Below are 21613 nucleotides of genomic sequence, written 5' to 3'. Positions count from 1 at the left end.
GCTGCACTCAGGTGCAGGTTCCCTGCTTGGTTCCCAGTGATATGCACTTTGTAAATATTTTAATCAAATCTACCAGTTTGCATGGCCTAGATTTGTTTTCAGACCAGCTTGCTCCAGTGTGCATGCAAAAGCAATCTGATTTTGGTATAACAAAAGTGCACCTCATTACTCTTGCGTCTCGCCCGGTTTTTGCGTTGCCTCTTACATCTGACATAGTGCTTCTTGTAGCATTCTGCAGTCTGAGTTGTCTTTCAACATATGGAAGAAAACCTCTGGCCTCCTTTTCATAACCATCAATTGACATCTGACAAGTAAGGGTTTCCGAACATTTGCAGGCCTGTCCAGCGCGTAGGCTATGCTCTTCATTGTGGCACTGTTAAGGATCACATTTTTTCAAGAAATCCACAATGGCAACCTTCACTATTATCCACATTCAGTGTTGATCTCTTATGGATGATGTATATATGAAATGCATAGCTTTTTCAGATCATTTTTCTCATATCACTTCAAATGTGGTCATTCCGATTTGAATGCAAATTTGTACTTCAGATGTTCAGACTGTTAATAGTGTCTCCATGGAATGTTTGTGGCTGAATGGATTCTGGCGAAGCCAGTTAAACCTGGTTGGGAGAGATGGTGATGAAGGGAGCTGGGGGTCGCTACCAAGCATTTTATTTCTCTTGTGATGAATAAAGCTTATCTGGAAAATCGGACCTGGTGTCAACCTTGCTTCTTTTCATCGCAACCTTGCTTCTTCATTTCACAGACCCTCCCAATATCCTGACTGTTATTTTGTCGGTCTTCATACATAATCACATGGTAAGAGCTGTGTATGGCTTAGATGGAAAGATGGCATAGTAATGGGACAGGACACTTGTCCCTTGTACTTGCTGTTTTCTGAATCCCTGAGTCAGGCCACTCCTTTTTGTTTTGTTGCTGCAGCGGTATCTGTTGCAATTTCCGGACTCTTCTACATTGCTGGTGGAATCCAGGTATGTGGAGTAGCCCAAGGATGAGGCCATTTTCTGAAGAAATGCACCAAGCAGAAAAAAATCCAGCAAAGCTATCCATCACATTTAACACCAAAGACCATTCCAGCGGAAGCACAGGTGAACATCAGTACAATTTGGAACCATCTAGGCAAGGACCTGGAGGAGTTGAGAGGCTTCCTTGCGGTCAGTGTTTTTTGATCTACTGCTTTTGAGTCGCCTCGCAGGAAATAAGCGTCTGACCACCAGGTTATCTGAGATGGAACACTTAAACTATCGGCTTGAAAGGAATGGCACACTGTACAATACGGCAGATGCCAGCCACAATCTACAACCCAGTACCGGGATTAGCAACAAGATAAACTCTGAAAGTCACCTGACAGTTCCATCCCAGGTGGCCACCTCTGCAGACCTGTTGCAAACCCACCACCAGACCATTTGAAAGCTGCATGACTCCCTAAGAACTTGGCACATGACAATGGTGAACTCCTGTTGGCTTTATCAGAAAGGTTAGTTCCTTTCCAACCATGCTATACATGGATAGTAGCTCACACTGAATTTCCCCATTTGGAAGCAGATATTTGCTAGGAACAATAACTTGGCAATGGGAAATCATTGCTGCCTGTCACTTTCTTACTAGAGATCCACAATGTAGCACCATGGAGAGAAGTATACCCGTTAGTTGTATAATGCTGATGCATAGTCTTTCCTTCATAGAGAAAATGAGGCAAGGATGTTTTCAGAATTGTTCAATTGGCAAAAGAGCTCAACATGCTACCTTACTTGGTAAAACACTGCATGGTGCCATTGTAAGTTAAAGTGCTATTAATATAGGCAAGTAGTTACTTCACCGTAAGTACAGTTCTCAATATATTTAAGTACATATGGGACACATAACTAGGGCAGAAACTCAAGGAGGGGCACCATTACATATAGTGTGTTGATTTTTGCGCCGCATTTGATGGCATAGATCATGGTAAACTTTGGCGTAAAATGGAAGCCGGGGGATGCCCAACATGATTGGTATCAATACTAAAGGGACTGCACCATGGCACGGGCCAGAGTGAGACTGGATGATAAAGGTACTGTTTCAGCAAGGGTCACAATAAGCAGAGGGGTAAAGCAGGGTTGCATTATACAGCATGGGAGCTACAACCTGTACATGCTGGACCTCCCCCATAAACTCCAAACAACTATCGGATGCTGCCTCAGAATAGGAGGGGGGTCACTATCCACTGCATGTTATATGCTGATGATCTTGTTCTACTTAATCATACATACAGTGGTGTGAAACAGATGTTTCAGAATTTGGTGAAATATGTGGCATCAAACTAACTGGTCCTTTAATATAGACAAAACAAAGGCCATGGCCATAACTCCCAACAAATCGAAATCAGCCAACTTTCTCTTAAACTCTGGGAAATTTGGCCTGCGTGGACAAATACCCTTTTCCAGGGGATTGGGTGCTCCGACGTATTCCATATCTAGCTATGACAGTAATCACCACAGCTGTGCTGCTTACTGTCATAGATATGGAATACGTCGTCGGACCATCCCATCGAAAGAACGTTACCAGGTAAGAGTAACTTGTTCATCTAGGTCTTCAGATGGGCACAAAGCAAGACTATGTACAAATAATTGAAGCTAAACAAAATACGGCACGCCGCCAAATACATTTCATAGCAACATTTCCGAACCAGTCAGCTGCATATACTGTTGAGGGTATTCTCATGCTTTATAAGCAAAGCTATTACCCTGCCATTTTATATGGCCTAGAAGAGCCCTAGCTTGGAGAGACACAAGTTGGCTAGACGAGCTGGAGGGGTAATTTTGGAGAAATGTTTTAAGATGCTATCCATCGACCCCTGTAGAATATCTTAGGCTGGGGCTATTATTGAAAGCCCAGCTATGGAAAGGAGTGTCTTGCAAACTGTAACCTAAAATGCACACTACTGAAGATTGGCGCTGGAAATGGATGTTGAGATATTGATACCAGCAATAAGATTCCATCAGGAGTTAGATAAATTATAGAATAACATAAATTGCCACCCAGACTTTGAGAGGGGCACTCGTTTTGCTATCCTAAAATCCATATTTACTAAAGAATTGAATGTTGGGATTGGGCTAATAATTATAAACGGTTATCAGAAATAACATATGAATATAGTGCAAAAGTGTCACATAGGTTTACGGGCGTGGTGGCGAGCGCCTGTAATCCCTGCTTGGATATGGGAGGCTGAGGTCTTAGATGGGGGGGGGGGGGGGTCGCGGCTGCTGTTGGTATCCACTTTTGATCTGCGCTAAAGCTATCCTGTGTATATTTTGTGTAACCCCAAGTCAAGGGGCCTGTGTTCCATAGGTTTATGGATATACAGGTCTACTTAAAACAGTGCCCCATCCCGGCACTGCGCAGCCTTAGCTAATAACTGAATTTCCTGCTCATAAACCTTGAATGTTTTACTTAAGTTCCTGTATCTGGCAGCATTGTCACCCCAACCATTAGTAATTTGGTATGAAATATTGTTGCTGCAGCTTAACTTATTTGCGTTAATGCACTAAACACATCTGTTCTCCACAACCTTTTGTAGCTTTGCTTCTGGGAAAATCTACTTTGTGTAGGCAAATATTTGTCCCCTATAAAACACCTCCCATTCCAGAGATGTATAGAAAACCCTTCATTTTCTTTAATCTCTGCTTGCATTTATGTATGCAATACTTTGAAGATTGAAGTGTTGTGTATATTTGTGACCATAGGTCCTAGGATATGGGTCCAGATTGCAAGGTGGTTATTTAGGTCATGCTACCTTGGCAATGAAAAGGAAAACCGCTGTTTTTCAGTCCATTCTTGCTGGAACTTAGCCTGTGCCCTAGTAAGTGCTGTTTATTCTGTAGAACCCCTATGGATGAGATATTTGTAGAATAGTATTACATGTGGTTTCAAACTTGACTTGCTTTTGGGAGGTGGTTAATAATTTGAAGACTGCGAAATAGGTAGCCAAGTTTAGTTAAGGAATGGCTCTTCAACAATTCCTTGTTTCATTCCAATGGATGGAACCACAACTATGGTCACTAATCTCACATCAGCTAGTCCCAATGGGGGTGGGGGAGGGTGAACTACCTTCCTACTAAGTGGGGAAAATCCATGTTTATTACAACCAAAGGAAGGTCAAATGGTGGGTGTCACTACTTGGATCCTCTTCAGTCCCCAGGGTAGGCCTCAAATAATTGCGCTCCCATGTGTCAATAATTTTCATATGTATAAACAATTGCCAATGTTATTGCAAAAATAGTAACGATTTACTCCACACACACTAATAGAATAAAATACTAAAATTCATACATAAAACGTGAACATAATTTGTATACAAAATAACACAATATTATACAATAAACATCTCAATTGTCAACTAGCGCAGATTGGCTGAACACATTTATCACGCTATGTTTTTCTAGCCCTTTTATCCAAAAAAACACAACTATGGCTACAGTTTTGTATGCTGCACAACTTTCTTTGTATTAATTATGGCCTTCTTTCCGCAGGTGAGGCAGGTAGTCCGGGTTGTCACCCATGAACTGTTTGATGCAATTACCTTTGATTATGATATTGCCCTGATTCAACTGAATGAATCCCTGGTGTTCAATGACTATGTGCGACCAGTCTGTCTACCGATAAGTAATAAGGTTGTAGTGCCTTCAACAGTGTGCATAGTGACTGGATGGGGGAGCACTGAAGAAGGTGAGTGGGGTTTCATTTTGCAGTTACTTTTATCTCCAACTTTGAATATCATTGACAAAGTTTGCATTATGTTACAATCAACTATAGTGGGCACTTGGATGGGAGGTGCATTCAGATTACAATAGACCCCACTCCCTGTCCCCCCCCCCTTCCAGAAAAAGCATGGTATTTCACTTGGTAACCAAGTCGGAACTCGCTGCTTAAGGACCTCCACTATAGCCCAGAACCAATAATTGATTTCTAAAATGACACAAGGCTTAGGGGAGTCATGCAAGATCACAATCTTTTTGGAGAAGACCTACATGAAATTTAGTGTGAAATGAATGCAAGAACATGTCAATAAAATGTCAGTCCAGGTTTTTTCTCTCTTGGTGCAAGGTGGGGCATTGTCTTGGGCAGCTACAATGTATTGCAATAGATGCGATATCACAAGAACCACAGTGGGTATAGCACATTATATCATTGAAGTCTAGCTGGATAGTGCACCAGCAGACCTACCAGGCATTGCCCAGGATTTTATTTCCTCATACGTACCATTAGCTAGAAATCCCTTGAGGTAGCTTTAGGTAGCTTTAGGGAAAGGTTCCATAAGAAAGGTGATAAGAAACATTCACTAAATTTTTCGATTGATATTTAAAAAATGTTTTCTTATAAAAACTACACTAAACCAGTTTTTGTTTTACTTGTAACTGTACATGAGAACATGGATGTTCCTGAGCAGCATGATGGTTTAATATTACCAAAGTACATGTTCGTTGTAAGGCTTATGTTTAGAGAAACATTTTTGCTTTGCTAGTTGGAGCAAAGGTATACAACTGATTGGGGAGCCCACGCTAGAACACACAGCATATAAGGGCATGTGGGAGAAACATGGATCAGATTTGCACCCTGAAGTAAACCGCACTGAGAATGGGTGCGTGTGGCTGGCTGACATACTGCAGAGCATACCTTGGGGGTGGGGAGGTGAGAGTTGGTTTGCTGCTGTATACTGGGAACTTCGGTGCTCTCCCCCCACCTGTCGCCTCACCCTGGTGTGGTGCAGTTCTTTGCGGTGCAAATATCTTGTACTGTGCATCCTAGGGCCTGGACCTCGTTTTCTTCCTCGTGTCAGGACCAGTCCTATGACCACAGATATTTCGCATATTTCAGGCAACCGTCTCATGTGTGAAGGTGCTGAAATTCAGGGATAGGGGGAGTGTCCAAATTTCATGTAAATAGTAAGGGTTTGAACAGGTAACTAAGCAAAATGTGGTGCAGATGGGTGGAACGGTGTGGAATTGTATAAGTAACAACGCTTTGCCGAGCCACAAACACACATATTTTAACTTGTGCTGAAATCTGGGGAACTGGTTGGGGTCGCCAAATCATACCTAGCCAATAATGTCCCGAGTGTCCTAGCAGGGTAACTATGCAAACATTGGAGCAGATTTCTGAAACCGTGTGGAATTGAATAAGGAACAACGCTTTTGCCACAAACTAATTCTGACTTTGTTGGGTAGTTCTATAGGTAGAAACCGAATGCAAGCATGTATGTTCACAACTTTTGTATTGCATGTACCAGTTAATGTTCTTATTTAAAGCAGTGCAATACTGGCTATACCAATGATGGCTCATCATTAAAACAAATATATACTGCCCTCTTACAACCTTGTAAACTTCAGGGCATTCCACTACAGAGCTCACATTTGTTTGCCATTTGAGTGAGGACCTAGCTCTGAGAAGCAGCCGAGTGATTAAAAGGTGGCACAAGAGTCAACGGGGCTACACCATTAATGTTAAGCAATAGGAGCTGCAATTAGGAGTGAGGTGATGTCGGGGTGTCTACTGTGCAGGAAGAGGCTCCTTTCCAAATTGCATGGTGGTGGGTGCAAGTCTGATTGGTATGGGGATCCACAGTCTGGGGTCATAAATCAAGAATGCAGGTTTTCTGTGGTTTTTGCATTTTTGTAGCTCTAATCTGGCCAGATCCTGGCTTCTTGTGTAACTTGGGCCACCAGAAATTGAGATCCTTTTGGGTAGGTATCGGGGAGCAAGCAAAGTGAATGCTTTTTTTTTTTACGTTAAGCAGCTTGCCTTGAAATGCAGTTAGTGATGGTAGGGGCAACTGATTTTATTTCGATGAGTGGGCATAATATTGTCACATTTGCCAAGCCCATTGAGCGTGACCTTCAGTTTGGACCCTTCTTATTGGTGATATGATTGGTTATTTATAACGCTTAATATCAGAGGTATAGCGCGGACCCGGGGATAGAACCTCTGTTGCTCCGTGTAGTCTTGCTTACAATGCAGGCGCGTTGCGCCTGAGCTATCCTCCTGAGACTAAGTGATTGAGGGGTGTCCCCTCTCAAGGTGAGAAAGAATGAGTGCCTATACTTTGGATTGGAATTTGGATGGAAATGCTTGTTGTCCCACAAGGAGTTGGTACCAGGCTACCGAGGATTTCTTTGATATGCGTTTTGAAGGAGAGATGGCTGTCCATTTGCAATCCCAGGCACTTACATGGTGTCTGCTGTGGGCTGAAGCTTTCCTGGTGGCTAGTTAGGCCTTCACCTAGGTGTGTTCAGTGCCATTGTAGTATAGGATTAATATTGTATGATCCTAGTGAACCCTTGCGGAGGATGAAGATGGATAAAGGATGGATTCCTTTTGGGACTCCACCGGGAGAGGTTAATATGGAGATTTCCGTCACAACGAGCTAATGGGGAGGGGGGGGGTTCTTGTAAGTAGGTGAATCACTGGAGAACAGTTTTTCTTATTCCTGTGCTACTGTGTAGTATTTCTGAGGGCTTGGTTCTCCCCCCCCATTTTCAAAGAATGAAGAGATCGTGGAGTACTAAGCAATCATTGAACATGCAGAAGGCGCATGGTCTACCATGTGGATGCTCAGTTTGCACGCTGCATGTGGGTCCTAAGCCAGATTGGTAGGTCTGTAGTTGGTTGTTGCGCCAGTATGCTTGAAGTTTAATGGTTATGGTTCTTTTGAGGATCTTGCCAAGTAAAGTGTTTGATGGGGGCAATAGTTGCTGAAGTCATCTGGGGCCAGTTATATTTTTGTTTTGGCGTGCAATCTCTTGGCAATTTGGTAGTGAGAAAATACATAGAAAATAATCTAGTCAAGCATGTAAATATTACCAATTGCAATATGTGGGGTCTTTTGGAAAACTTCAGATGACTTGGAATGTTATGTTGGAATGCTGAGACTACTTTTGGAGGTGTAATAGGGCAGTTCAGGTCCATCGCTAAGGCATTTGGGAGGAGAATGGAAAGTGGAACGGACAATCTTTCAGCTATTTGTGTGAAGGCCCGAGTGGAACATAAAACTAGCAATATAAAGGGGAATTAATTTAAAGCATATCTAATTTAACCAGATAATTTAGGTCAGCCCAATGTCAATGGTATGTCCTGGTCAGTGCTGTGCTCCTCAGTAGGCGGGTAGCGTGTCCCGGTGTGCTCCATATTGCAGAACACAGGAACATAACTGGTGACGATGGATACTTTCAGACTTCTGACTGATCAGATCTGCCCATGATTTGCTCTGGATTACTCAAAGCCCCTTACTTGTGATGTACATCTATGCACATCTGCTGATTCAGTCCCTCCTGATGGATTCCTTTTTCCCACAGATTCCTCATCGTAAATATCCTCCATGCTTAAGTCTGGCTTCAGAATCTAAATGGCCAGAGGGCACACTGGGGCTCTGCTACTATGACTACTGATTTGAAAGTCATGGGTATTCTACATGAAAACTGCATTCGTTTTTCTGCTTGGAATTCTGACCTTGGAGCAGGCCACTGCTTATAGCAAAATTTGACCATGGGCCTCATTACGAGTGTGCCGTTCCAGGAACGGTGCCGGTAAGCCTACCGGAACCGTTATCGGACCGGCACACTCGGAGTCTGCGGGTGGCTGCCATCCCACCCGCCAGGCCTGACCTGGCGGGTGGGACGGCACTTGCCCAGACTTTCTGGGAAGCACTGGCACCATTATTAACGGTGCCGGTGCTTCCCTCATCCCCATTGAGTTCTATGGGACTCAAATGGGAAGGGGGATTTACATTTTTCGGTGCCTGACTTCCAGGAACACCGGGGTTGTAATCACCTGGTGTGTCCATGGAGCCAGGTGCCGGAAAAATGCATGAGCCCGGCAGCAGCCTGCAGGTTTTACATCGTATCGTAATGAGGCCCTGTGTCGGTTTCAGGCTACACGCCATGCAAAGACTGCTTTATGAAGCCCATGTGCTTCTGACCTACACAAGCACCGCTTGTTGCTTGGGTCCTGTACATGAGAGGAGTGTGGTTCATGTCAGTCTATGCAAGAGAACGCAGAGTCATGAATGTCTTCACTGCTCTCCTCTAGGGTGGGGAAAAAACAGACCAAGGCCGCCAGCTCTCTCAAAGCCATCTATTCTGAAGAATATTCTGAATAATTTCTGTTTAGCTGTTTAGCTGAGGAAGCAAACTGTATGGATGAGTCTTTCAGGAAAAGAATAAGAAAGGTACAAGAGGTCCTGAGACTCCTTCATTACCACTCTCCCCCCCCCCCCTCTCCTCCAAGAAGCCACACCGCCAGCCCCACGCAGTTAGTCTCAGACTCAAAAGCGTCACTCGCTTTGTCAGATTTTTGACATTTTCACAGCAGCCATTTGCAGTTAGGTATTGGCGCTGGAGGTGGTGCAAGGGATTGTGCTGTTCTATCGGAGGCTGGTGGACGCACCCCCTCGGCCTGCCACTGCATTGCCAGTGAAATCTGTCTAGGCCTCCGATATGAAGACCACTACACTTCTGCATCCTGCAGCTCTGACTTCCATTAGTGCAGCCCCAGTGTAGAGCTCCATGAAGAGGGGCCTGAAATCTGCAAATACCTACATGTCTGGGTTTGCCTGAATTTGGGCTGCTCTTCTGCGGGGATGTTCCATTTGGGCTGAGTCCCTATGAGAGCGAAATATGCTTAAGTTACCAGAAGAGTGCCATGTACAGAATTAAGTTTTAGCCAGTTTGGCTTCTGATAATAGGACATTGTTGACCATCACTCCTGAATTAGTACATTAATGCTACTCTTAGGACTCGTTTTTAACATGCTGTTCCAGAAAACCATTCAGAAGGCAATGCGCTTCAGAATATCTGTCTTTCACCCCAAAAATCCTCCTTTCGTTTAAAGCATTGCTTTAGGCCGTTTTTGGGGCAGTGGTTTAAGCCTGTGAAGAAGAAAATAGCAAGCTGCATTGTAAACAGTCTTGCTCGCTTCACACATTATTCCCTATAGACTGGCGTTTCAGGCCTTCACTGCAGGTGCAAAGGCGCTTAAATTTCCCACCTTTTCCCAATTGAGTACAGTAAGAAACTGAATTGGATAGAACACACAGCTTTTGCCTCTGGCAATCTTAGTTTGCAGGCAGTTAATACCTCTTGCACCCTTGCAAGACATTACCACAACTGGTGACTTCTAGTGATGGAGAGTGCAGACAATCTTACCACCACCTGCCCCCAAGAAGAGGGTTCGAATTACCACCTGCTAAATGGCAAGGAGTCTGCCAAGCATTTTAGACATGACCTATTGTGAGGCTAGCCTGGTGGTCTCTCTGGCGGTTCTACCGGATGAAAATCCAGAGTACATCTGGATGTGAACCTGATGTATAAGCAAAGCTTCTGTCCATGCCATTTGATGGATTGAATCTTTTTGCTCCAAAGCAGATGGGTTCCTTGAGAAATTAGTCTTTCAAGGCCACTGCAAAATCCCTTGGATTGGTAGTTCAGTTGTCCGCATCTTTAACCAAGTAATCTCCTTTTTGTTCCTTCATATATTTGCCCCACAGACAGAGGGTGCACGTGCCTTCAGGTAAGCCACAAGGGAAGAGATTTCTCCTCATTGACCCCAGGGTCCAAAACCCAACCTTAATTTGGGCTTTTTCTACAGCCTTGGGAAAGACTGTCCCCTTGGAGGTGAACACCTCTGATGCCTGGGCCTTGAAGATATTTTATCAGGGCACTGTCTCCCTTTCTTCAACCTTCCTCTGACAAGTCCCATCTCCCTGCCCACCCCTAGGTGCCCTTTGCGAGAGGAAATTCTGTAACTTCTTGTGGAAGTAGCAATAAAATAATTTCAGCCTAAAGTGGGAGGTACAAGATCAGTGTTCCTTTACCACCAAAATAAAAGAAAAACCTGAGTAACAAGCGCATGTTGGTCACCTTGATGCATTCTTCAGACCGTAGATCTCCAGCACTGGCTTTTGTCTATTATACCGGGTTTCATGTACTAATCTTCCCCAAGCACAAAGTATCTGCTGTTTGTGGTTGGCAAAGTCCATTGCCAGTTTTTGCTCGTCTTCAGCCCACACAGTTTTCACTAAGGTCTTCACTCTGGTAGCATTTGGTCTCAGGAGGCGAGGATTCATGTCTTTCCCTGCTTAGATGACTGGCTCTTGAGCATACTCTCCAGATCTAGTGTGGGCACCGCTGTACAACAATTGGCCTGTGTTGCACAGATGGGGCTTTTTCCCTTATTTGTAAGTCACAAGTCCCACCCATTTGATGCTCTGGTTCATCAGGGAAGTTCTGGGGTCATGCCCAGGCCGGACATTGCCTTCCAAGGATGATAACAATTCAGAGGATACAACTTTTCCAACTGCAGTCTCTGGTCATGGCCTCTGAAATTCTCTTCCTTCTGGGTCTGATGTCTTCAAGTAGGTTTCTGGTTCCAGATGTCTAGTTTTTCACGAGGTCACTCCTGGAAATGTTTCAAGTCAACAGTATAGACCTTTTGCAGGTCTTGAACAATGTCACATGATCTCCTGTGGTTTGCCTTCAATTAACTAAAGGGAAACATTTTTGGCAGCCTTTCTACAGTTGCCTCCTTGAAGAGCTAAATACCTCAGCTTTGGGTCATTGAGCAGCCTGTAGTCCCCTGCCGAGGCGATCGAGCACATCAACCTCCTAGAGAATACAAGGGTAATCAGGCTGACACTTGTCTATTGTCTTCTGTCCATTCAGGCTGGTTGTATTCGGATTCTGACAGCGTAACATAGACAAATATTGCTTTCAATACATTTGGAATAATGGTGTCTGTCTGCAGAGAGGCACAATCCCCATCTGGGCTGGACAGAACTTTCAGCAGGTGCTTATCAGATTTGCATGTTTGCCTCTTTGTTGCCTCAAGTATTAGAGGTGCAAGTTCTGCTGGATGGAATTACCTTTGCAAGGGTTTGGGAAACACCCTGATTGTAGATTGGAACTTTGTTCACTATGCACCCACTCCACATTCATTCCACTGGTCCCCCGGAGACTGAGGTGGTTTAGGTTGATCCTCATCTTGGTTCCTCTTGATTTGGGCTCTGGAGAATGTGGCACCCAGAACCTTTGGATAGGTTAATCTGTCCTGCTTGGCAATAGTTAACCTGCTCTCCCATTCTGATGACAAGGTCCTCCTATTGAGCCTGAGCAATCCATCTTTATTATCGGCTGCTTGAGAGGCTTTGGTACAGGGAGAGTGACCTGGTTGATGTTGACCATGATGTGCGCCTTTCAGCCAGGAACATGGCTACCAAATTGATCACTGGTTGCAGGTAGTGCACATTCTTGTGCTATTGTTGTGAGAAGGATCTAGATCCTTTTGTTTATCGTAGTGCTTGTTATTGGTTTTCTGATTAACTGGGCCCAATGTGGATTCATTGCTACTGTGAAGGGGTATTTGGCCACAGTTCGTTTTTAAAAGGACTCCCCAACAGGGGTTTTCCTTTACTATCCCCACTGTTATGCAGTTTGTGCAAGGGTGAACTCTGTATTCTGCACTTCACCAAAAAACCTACACCTAACAAACTCAAATCAAGAAATGAAAGATTAGGTTCAAGATTCTCACCATCTCTGCCTTTACCTAAAAACAGTATTCCACCATCCAGACCTCACCATACCCCCACAGCCACTAGCACCACCAACACTTCCCAACCACTATTAAGGGTGCATTGATCAATGCCAGATCCCTGCCAGCCCACGCCCTTGACATTTGCGACATCATAACGTCTCTAGACCATGACTTCCTAGCAGTTACCGAAACGTGGCTGCACGCTGCGGCCGGGCCTGTGCTTTCACTTGCCATTCCAGACATATATTCTATTACCAGACTCGATAGAGACTCTAACCGAGCCAAAGGCTGAGGATTCGCCTTTAGCTCTAAAAGTACACTAGGACTTAGACCAATCTCTAACCAAACTCTCCTCTCAGCTGAACTTCTATCTGTCAAATTACCCACATCGGCCTCTTGTACCACCACCATTCACCTCGTTTACAGACCGCCTGGACCGGTATCCACATTTGAAGAAGATATCACTCTTCTCCTATTCAATAATACCAAGCCAGGATCCCAAATTATTCTACTTGGTGACCTTAACCTGGGATTCAAGGATGCTAAAGACTCTAAAGCCGCTACCCTCGCTATTCCCATATCTGAACTAGGTTTCACACACTGAATCTCAGAACCCACCCACATCAAAGGTAGGACTCTCTATTGGCTTATGGATCTTAATTGCAACATGGATATCTTGTCCATTACACCTTGTTCCTGGACAGACACCATCTGATCTTTCACAAAGGACAAGGGCAACCAGAAGAACACTCCTAACATCGCCTCTCCTACTCAAACCAGGAACTCCCGTAACATAACAGTGGAAAAGCTGCTCCCACTATTTCAGCCGACTATTCAATGCCACTAGACTAAACACTCAGACCCTACAGTCTTAGTAGACCTATACAACCAAACTTTACTCAACACCCTAAACACCATTGCCCCACTCAAACTACGCAAAGCCAAACCACTTGCTCACCTAAACTCGTGGCACACCCCACATTTCAGATCCCTTCGGAAAGCTAAAACATGCAGGTCCCCCCGTGTTCCCTTGTGCCACCCTCCCCCTTTCCTGCACACAGGAGTCTGTTCTGATACATTCTGGTTTCACCATCACCGTCTTGTGGCCAATGCTGGATTTTACTTTTATGGACTTCATCGATTCACGGCGCGTCACCCTTTCTGAACTCTCATGTTGACTTCCTTTGCATCTTGAACTCATGGTGGCCCTGAATCTTGCTGTTCCCATCTTCATCTTGTATCCTGGCTTGCAACATTGTGTTACTAACTTCTGCCATTGTATTCGCTCTCCCCTCTTGCTTCTCCACTCTTTAACAGCTTACTCTGTTCTCTCCTCCCCATTTTCCTATCTCCTCCCCTCATCCCCTTACTTTCTTCTATGCACTTACTCTATCAGAATTGTCCCTGGACCTGGTATGATAGCAACCTATCAAGGTATAACTATAAGGAGCCTATTCGCTGGTGGGCCGGCGTTCGCCTGCCGGCTCCGAAGGCACACCGGATAAGGCACTAAGCCTGTCGTGCGCCTGTCTGGTGCCTCTCGGCGCCTTGGCCCACGAGTCCAACACTTGCACAAGCCTACCCGCAAACCCCCTCTACTTATGGATTTCGCCAGCTGAAGTAACTCAACACCGGCCGAGATGCGGTAAGCCTACGTGTTGGCTGCTCATAAGACTTCTAAGCTCGTACTCTTAAGAACTATACTAACTGTGAACATTGCATATCTACCCATACCCTATCGTGCCTTAACATGGGTCCACAAGTTACCGGGCCACATTGCCTATATGTACTCCTTTACCGCCATGATCAACTATGCTTCAATGCACCTATCGAGCCCATGCTGGTCGCCTTACCTGCACTGTAATTAGCCTTGCCGTATGACTGTTCTCATTGCTCCAACCTTGCTTTATGTTAGCTGTTGCGCCGCATTACTGTCAGTGCCTTGCCTTGATTTGCCACTGCACCTGTACTAGTCGCCTTATCCCAGTCACTGCGCCACTTCATTTCTGTTAGACTCAGGTATGCTATATCCTGCTAGTCTTTATGCCGTACTACTTAGTGCCTTGCCTTGATTGGCTATTGACCCTACATTCGTTCGCCTCATCCTACTCAGTGCGCCATATTGATGTTACTTGCACTGTAATTAGCCTTGCCGTATGACTGAAGTTCTCATTGCTCCAACCTTAGACATAGGCATGTTATAGCCCGCCAATCACTGCGCAACATTACTGTTAGTTAGTGCCCTGCCTTTGGTATGTCTTTGCACCTGCATTAGCCTGCCTCCTCAGTTATTAGTTAGTCGTTGCACCTTGTTATAGTATAGACTAAAGTAATCGGCCTAACTGTGTACCACAGTGGCTACAACAGGTAGTTAATCTGAATATACCTATTCTAGCCTACCTATTCCGTACCCCATTGCACCGTGTCCTGGAAACAGCCGACTAGCAGCCCATCTGGCTCACCTAGGACTGCCTACTACCCTTTACCAGGATGTACATTCACGGTACAGGCAAACTACCAACAGGTACCCTTTCTAAGATAGCTTGTTTAACACTTTACACCGCCTCTTCCCTCATACTAGCATTACAGACTAACAGCCTGCTCACGAAAACTAGCACCATGATGCTCTCCTGTACTACGACCTACAATGCTAGACACACAAGCATAAAACGACACACAAAACGAGCCACTATCAAGAATACTCGTCCATACAGATACCATGTAGTACTACTGACAGAAATTTAAGATTGCGTGCTCACCTATCCAAACTGTATGAGTTACCGGCCAAAGAAATTGAACAATTAAACCACCTAAAAAAAAGTGCCTACTCCAGAAAGTAACTGCAGAGCCCAATACTAGTCTTACCAATCACAAAAGACCTACACTGAACCGTACTAAATGGACGACCAAAGATGGTCCTCACACCACCCCACATCAGAAAGCCACCGACCAAACCTTAAAGGAGCTCTCATAAATGCCAGGTCTCTAGTTGCCCATGCAACCGAAATATCAGATATTATACTAACCGACAACCTGGACTTCTTGGCCATCTCAGAATCTTGGTTACATGATGCGGCAGGCCCTGCCCTATCGCTGGCAGTCCCCGATAACTATACTATCCTGCGAGCAGATAGACATATCTCTCGAGGTGGTAGAATAGCACTTATAGCCAAGACCAATTTAGACATGAGAATTGTCACAACACCCACTATGAAATCCTGTGAATACCCCACTATCAAAATCACCACTGTCAATTCACAAACATTAAATATCTTACTTATCTGTAGACCACCAGGTCCCATTGGAACCTTCTCGGAAGATACTTCTATGGCCTTGTCCAACAATCTAAAAAACATCTCCCAAACATTAGTGTTAGGTGATTTTAATCTAGGCTACAATGACACTAAGGATACCCACTCCACTGCCATTGCTATGACCCTGAAAGAGCTTGGCTTCTCCCAGAAAGGTAACTCTCCCACGCACAACAAAGGTTTGAATCCTCGACTGGATAGCAGAATATAACTGCAAGGTAAATATCACATCTATTGCTCCTCAGATCTGGACAGACCACCATCTCCTAGTATTCACATTGGCAACCAACCTAGCCACGACCCAGTCCTCGCTTGGCCCACCTTCACTTATGAGGAACAAAAAACTTTTGACAGCCGAAAAACTGCTGCCCCGCATAATACCTAAACTTCTGTACCGGACAATATGGACCCTAACTCTGGTCAAACAGTACAACGAAGTCATGAACTCAACAATATCGCACCGCTCAAATTAAGGAATAGCAAACCCCTCATTTAAAAAATCTTAGACTACTTAAAAGAGAGCTTGAAACTGCTTGTAGACTCTCCCCATTAGCAGAAAACAAACTAAACCTTACTAAGGTCTCAACCCAATATAAGAAAGACATCCTCTTAGCCAAACAGGAGACCTATAATAACAGAATTATCTCAATCGAAATCTAGTGTCAAAGAACTGTTCAGTATTCTGAAAGAACTGGAAACACCCATTGTACCACAAGAAAACTGCATCAAAGACAAAAAGTGGTGTTCCAGTATCCAACACGCCTTAACTTACAAAGTTGCCAATCTGCAAACCAAAATTGCCCACAAGAAAGCCTCTCTAGCACCTCAAACTCCTCAGAGCATAGCTCCCCCACCACATTGAGTCCCTTTTGCGCCCTTGGACCCCATTCCAGCACCCCCACGGCAAGGGTAGAGGGCAGGAGCCCTCCCCCCCCGCAGAAGCTACATCGTATACACCACTGCCGCCTACGATCCACGAAGGCACAAGGTGCAGGGCTCGCCTGACCTTGTCCCTTCACTGTGCCTGACCTAGGCATGCCGGGCGCATTACGGCGCCATAACGAGGCTGAGCCTCGCTAACCGCGGCATTATTTGAATCCGCACATCCGCCGGCAGGCGGAGACGCCGGCGCATCCGAAGGCCATACAAAGGCCCTGTTTTGCGCCCTGTTCGGCGCATCGGAGGCGTGGCCTACTCCCTTGTCCTGCCCTCCCGAGGATATCTTGCAAGGAACCCGGCCCTCTGCAAGGGCGGACCCACACAACCACGGTAAGCCCGCGGGCCCCTTTCCGGCACCTCTAGTTGGATCTCTGATAACTGCACGCCATAGACTTATTCGGCACTCTTTAACAAAGGCCCCTATGCAACCCCTGCTGTACCTCGATAGCTGGGCTGCCTAACCTTTTCCCTTGACCCTGCAGATCTATTGCACAAGGCTAACCTATCATCAGACTTTACACGATTTGTGCCTTATTTTGTGTTGTGCCTTATGGTCGCCAATAGACCACAATTGACCTATGCCTATTTGTGTTGTGCCTTATGGTCGCCAATAGACCACAATTGACCTATGCCTATTTGTGTTGTGCCTTATGGTCGCCAATAGACCACAATTGACCTATGCCTATTTGTGTTGTGCCTTATGGTCGCCAATAGACCACAATTGACCTATGCCTATTTGTGTTGTGCCTTATGGTCGCCAATAGACCACAATTGACCTATGCCTATTTGTGCTGTGCCTTATGGTCGCCAATAGACCACAATTGACCTATGCCTATTTGTGTTGTGCCTTATGGTCGCCAATAGACCACAATTGACCTATGCCTATTTGTGCTGTGCCTTATGGCCGCCAATAGACCACAATGACCTATGCCTAATTTGTGTTGTGCCTTATGGTCGCCAATAGACTACAATTGACATATGCCTATTTGTGTTGTGCCTTATGGTCGCCAATAGACCACAATTGACCTATGCCTATTTGTGCTGTGCCTTATGGTCGCCAATAGACCACAATTGACCCATGCCTATTTGTGTTGTGCCTTACGGTCGCCAATAGACCACACTTGACCTGTGCCTTATTCTGTGCTGCTGCAGATAGTACTTCACCAGATTTGCGCCCTGACCGGTGCCCCATGGTTGTCATTAGGTATAACACTGCCCTAGCCACTTTATACACCTCAATGTGCTTCTAGTTGCCCTGACATACTTAGGTGACACACTACCCAGCTAGTCTTCCACACTTGCCTAGTGAGCCACCGCTTTGCCCATATAGAACCTAGCCTGGTTCTCGCCTAGATCACCTAACTGCCAATCTACAGACTGCTCAGACCTCTTTGGCACCGAACCACTAACTACACGCCTTTGCTTATAATCTAGTCCACGCCCATAGCTTGAACCTGAACTCGCCCTCTCTTCCCTGCCCACTACTAGAATGAAAACTACCTATTACCAATCTCTACACATTGCACTGAGCCTCCTTACCACCATGGCATTTGCAACTGCGGACTCACACCCTGCTAAGGACAGAAACATGAGACTAAGGGCAAGACTGTCCTGTCTTCATGAACCATCTTCCTACCATAATTACAGAGGCTATATCGACCTAGCAAACAAACGTTCGCAATACCCCAAACCTACCACCCCTCGCCCTGCTCCTATAACCACTAACCAGCCACAGATACAAAGAGATACCCCCTCCAAAAACAAACAACCCTCCTCGACTCAACCAAACAGTACCCTATCAATAACTGGATCTCTCATTAATGCAAGGTCCATGGTCGCCCATGCTACCGAGATCTCGGACACCTTAACCAATGAAAACTTAGACCTATTAGTCATAACCGAAACATGGCTCCATGACGCAGCTGGCCCTGCCATCATGCTAGCTATACCTGACGGCTACCAACTACTAAGAGTCGATAGACCTAACACTAAAGGTGGCGGCCTAGCCATCATTCACAAAGCTACCTTACCTATCAAACTAGTTACTACCCAGATATTCTCATCTTGCGAACTCCTTACTGCCAAACTGCACCTCTCTTGCAACCGGACTCTCACCCTGCATGCTATCTACAGACCACCTGGACCTCTGGGTACCTTTGAAGACGACATAACCAGCATTATAACCAACAATACTAAAGACCACGCTCAAATACTATTACTGGGAGACTTTAACCTGGGCTTTAATGACAGCAACGACAAACATGCCCTATCTGTCGCATCACTCCTGAATGACTACGCCCTATCTCAAAAAGTCTCCTCTCCTACTCATGCCAAAGGTAGAACCCTAGACTGGGTTGCTGATCGGAACTGTAACATCAGCATTACCAACATAATACCACAATCCTGGACTGACCACCACTTAATTGTATTCAATGCCTCACTAGACCTTATCCGGCCCAAACCTATACTCATGGCCCCGCCACTTCCCACCAGAAGTAAAAAAGACATCACATCAGAACAACTCCTACCCCACCTTCTCCCTACTCTCAATAATTTAGACATTACAGACCCTACGTCGCTTGTTGAAGCTTACAACGGCTCTATGATCAAGGCACTTGACTTGATTGCCCCCACCAAGCTGCGCAAAAGCAAACAACTCTGTCACCTGAACAACTGGTTCACGCCACACCTGAAAGACCTTAGAATCCAAAAAAGAAAGTTGCAGTCTATCTGGCAACACTCACCCACCGAGGAGAACAAATCTAAATTAGCCACCCTTGCCAAACAGTATAAAAAGGAAATTATAAACACTAAAAGAAATACCTTCAATGACAGAATCTCTAAAGCCAAATCAGACACTAAGGAGCTATTTTCCATCCTCCGTGAAATGGAATCACCCACAACCCCACCTGACAACATTCCCAAAAACAAGTCCTGGTGCACTAATATACAAAATGCCCTGGCGGGTAAAATTAGCTCGCTCCAATCTAAAATTGCTAATAAAAAAGCTTCCTTGCTCCTGCCAACAGAACCCACATTGCAACCTCAGCTCCCCCCTAACCAATCTAACACCCCTCACCTATTTAGCTTCAGAAAGATATCCGTATTAGAGACAGAAAAAATTATACTATCTCTAAAACCCTCCAACTGTAAAGGTGACAACTGTCCGGCCCAAATTATAAAAGATGCAGCTCGTGACCTAGCACCTTTCATTTCAAAAATCATTAATGCATCCTTTAAGTCTAATCTAGTACCGAACAACCTCAAACAATCCTGGGTGCTTCCCTTACTAAAAAAACAAACACTTGACCCTGCTATACCAACTAACTACAGACCCATCACTACTGTCCCTTTCCTACTTAAAATCATAGACAGAGTAGCATACCTGCAAATCCAGGACTACCTAGAAACTAACAATTTACTAGGTTCACGGCAATCTGGCTTCCGTCCCCTTCACGGCACTGAAACAGCCTTGATTGACCTCAAGACCCAAATTGACGAGCTGAAGGACAATGGTAAAACAGCGATGCTACTCCTCCTTGACCTATCTGCGGCCTTCGACCTGGTAGATCATGCAGTCTTATGCAATCACCTCAGCTCAGCCGCTCATTTCTCAAGTGATGCCATAGCTTGGGTACAATCCTTCCTTGCAAACCGGACAATGAGTCTTCTCACCTTCAGCAGCCGCTGATCCCATACAAGTTTCTTGCGGTGTTCCCCAAGGATCATGTGTTTCTCCGACGATGTATAACATCTTTACTAAGCCCCTGTTTGATAAGTTGGACAGACTGGGTGTTATCTACACTAACTACGCAGACGACACTCCGATTCTAATCCCCCTTTCGGGTAACTTCTTGGAAGACACGGACTTAGTAAATAAGATATATCTCCTCATTCAGACTTGGATGGCATCCCATGGCCTCTGCCTGAACGACGACAAGACGGAGCTACTGATCATTGGCTCAGCATTGGCTATCAAAAAACTTGACCCCAACTATGCCGCATTCAACATTGACAATAACGTCATCAAAGTGATGCCTGCAGTCAAAACCCTCGGGGTCTATCTTGATTCAGCGCTCACCTTCAAAAAGCAAACGAACTCACTAGCATCCTCCACGGCATATACTTGCAAATTAATCCGAGCATGTAGACCTTTCCTAACTGACACTAGCTGCATCACATTAGCTAATGCTCTCATCATATCCAAGCTGGATTACTGCAATGCCCTTTATGCAGGCTCTAACAAGTATATCCTTAAACTACAAACTCTCCAAAATAACGCTATCAGAGTAGCCTTAAACATTCCTAACAGAGCCCACATCTCCACCTTTAGGAAAAATATCCATTGGCTAAAAATCAAAGACAGGATCACCCTTAAAATACTCACTCACATCCAAATGTCTTAACAACATTGCCCCCCCTTATCTGGCCAACAGAATCCACAAGAGAACCTCTAACCGTCCCACTAGACTGACCAACGCCTTCACCTTAGTGATGCCTAGATTCAAAAAGAGTACAGCCGGCGGCACTAGTTTCCCAATCATAGCTGCGCAAACTTGGAACAAACTTCCCTTGGATCTCAGAATGGACCAACCTTACTCGAGTTTCAGGCGAAAAGTCCTTACCTGGATCCGTGCCAATGACACTTAGCTGGACCTCCCCCTCCCACATAGACACTAGATATCTGCAACCAGCTGAATGACATCCGATCAACTAGACTTAACCCTAGCTCCGCACTTTTCCCCTTTTTCTTTTTTTTTTCTTCTTTTCCCGTTGTTTTCTCA

At 45.1% G+C, this 21613-nt stretch overlaps 1 protein-coding gene across 1 annotated transcript in view; it reads left to right on the top strand.

Moving 5' to 3' along the window:
- Positions 1–21613, top strand: part of OVCH1 (ovochymase 1) — a 1424491-nt gene that overhangs the window by 953597 nt on the left and 449281 nt on the right. The window contains exon 19 of the mRNA XM_069628530.1: positions 4530–4725. Within this exon, the coding sequence (XP_069484631.1) occupies positions 4530–4725 (196 nt within the window). The remainder of the gene's footprint in view (positions 1–4529; positions 4726–21613) is intronic.

The sequence above is a fragment of the Ambystoma mexicanum genome, chromosome 12 (genome assembly GCF_040938575.1).
Source record: "Ambystoma mexicanum isolate Mex_15411 chromosome 12, UKY_AmexF1_1, whole genome shotgun sequence".
In the NCBI taxonomy this organism is placed as follows: Eukaryota; Metazoa; Chordata; class Amphibia; order Caudata; family Ambystomatidae; genus Ambystoma; species Ambystoma mexicanum.
The sequence above is the reverse complement of the archived record's forward strand: the minus strand, read 5'-3'. Positions and strand labels throughout refer to the sequence as shown.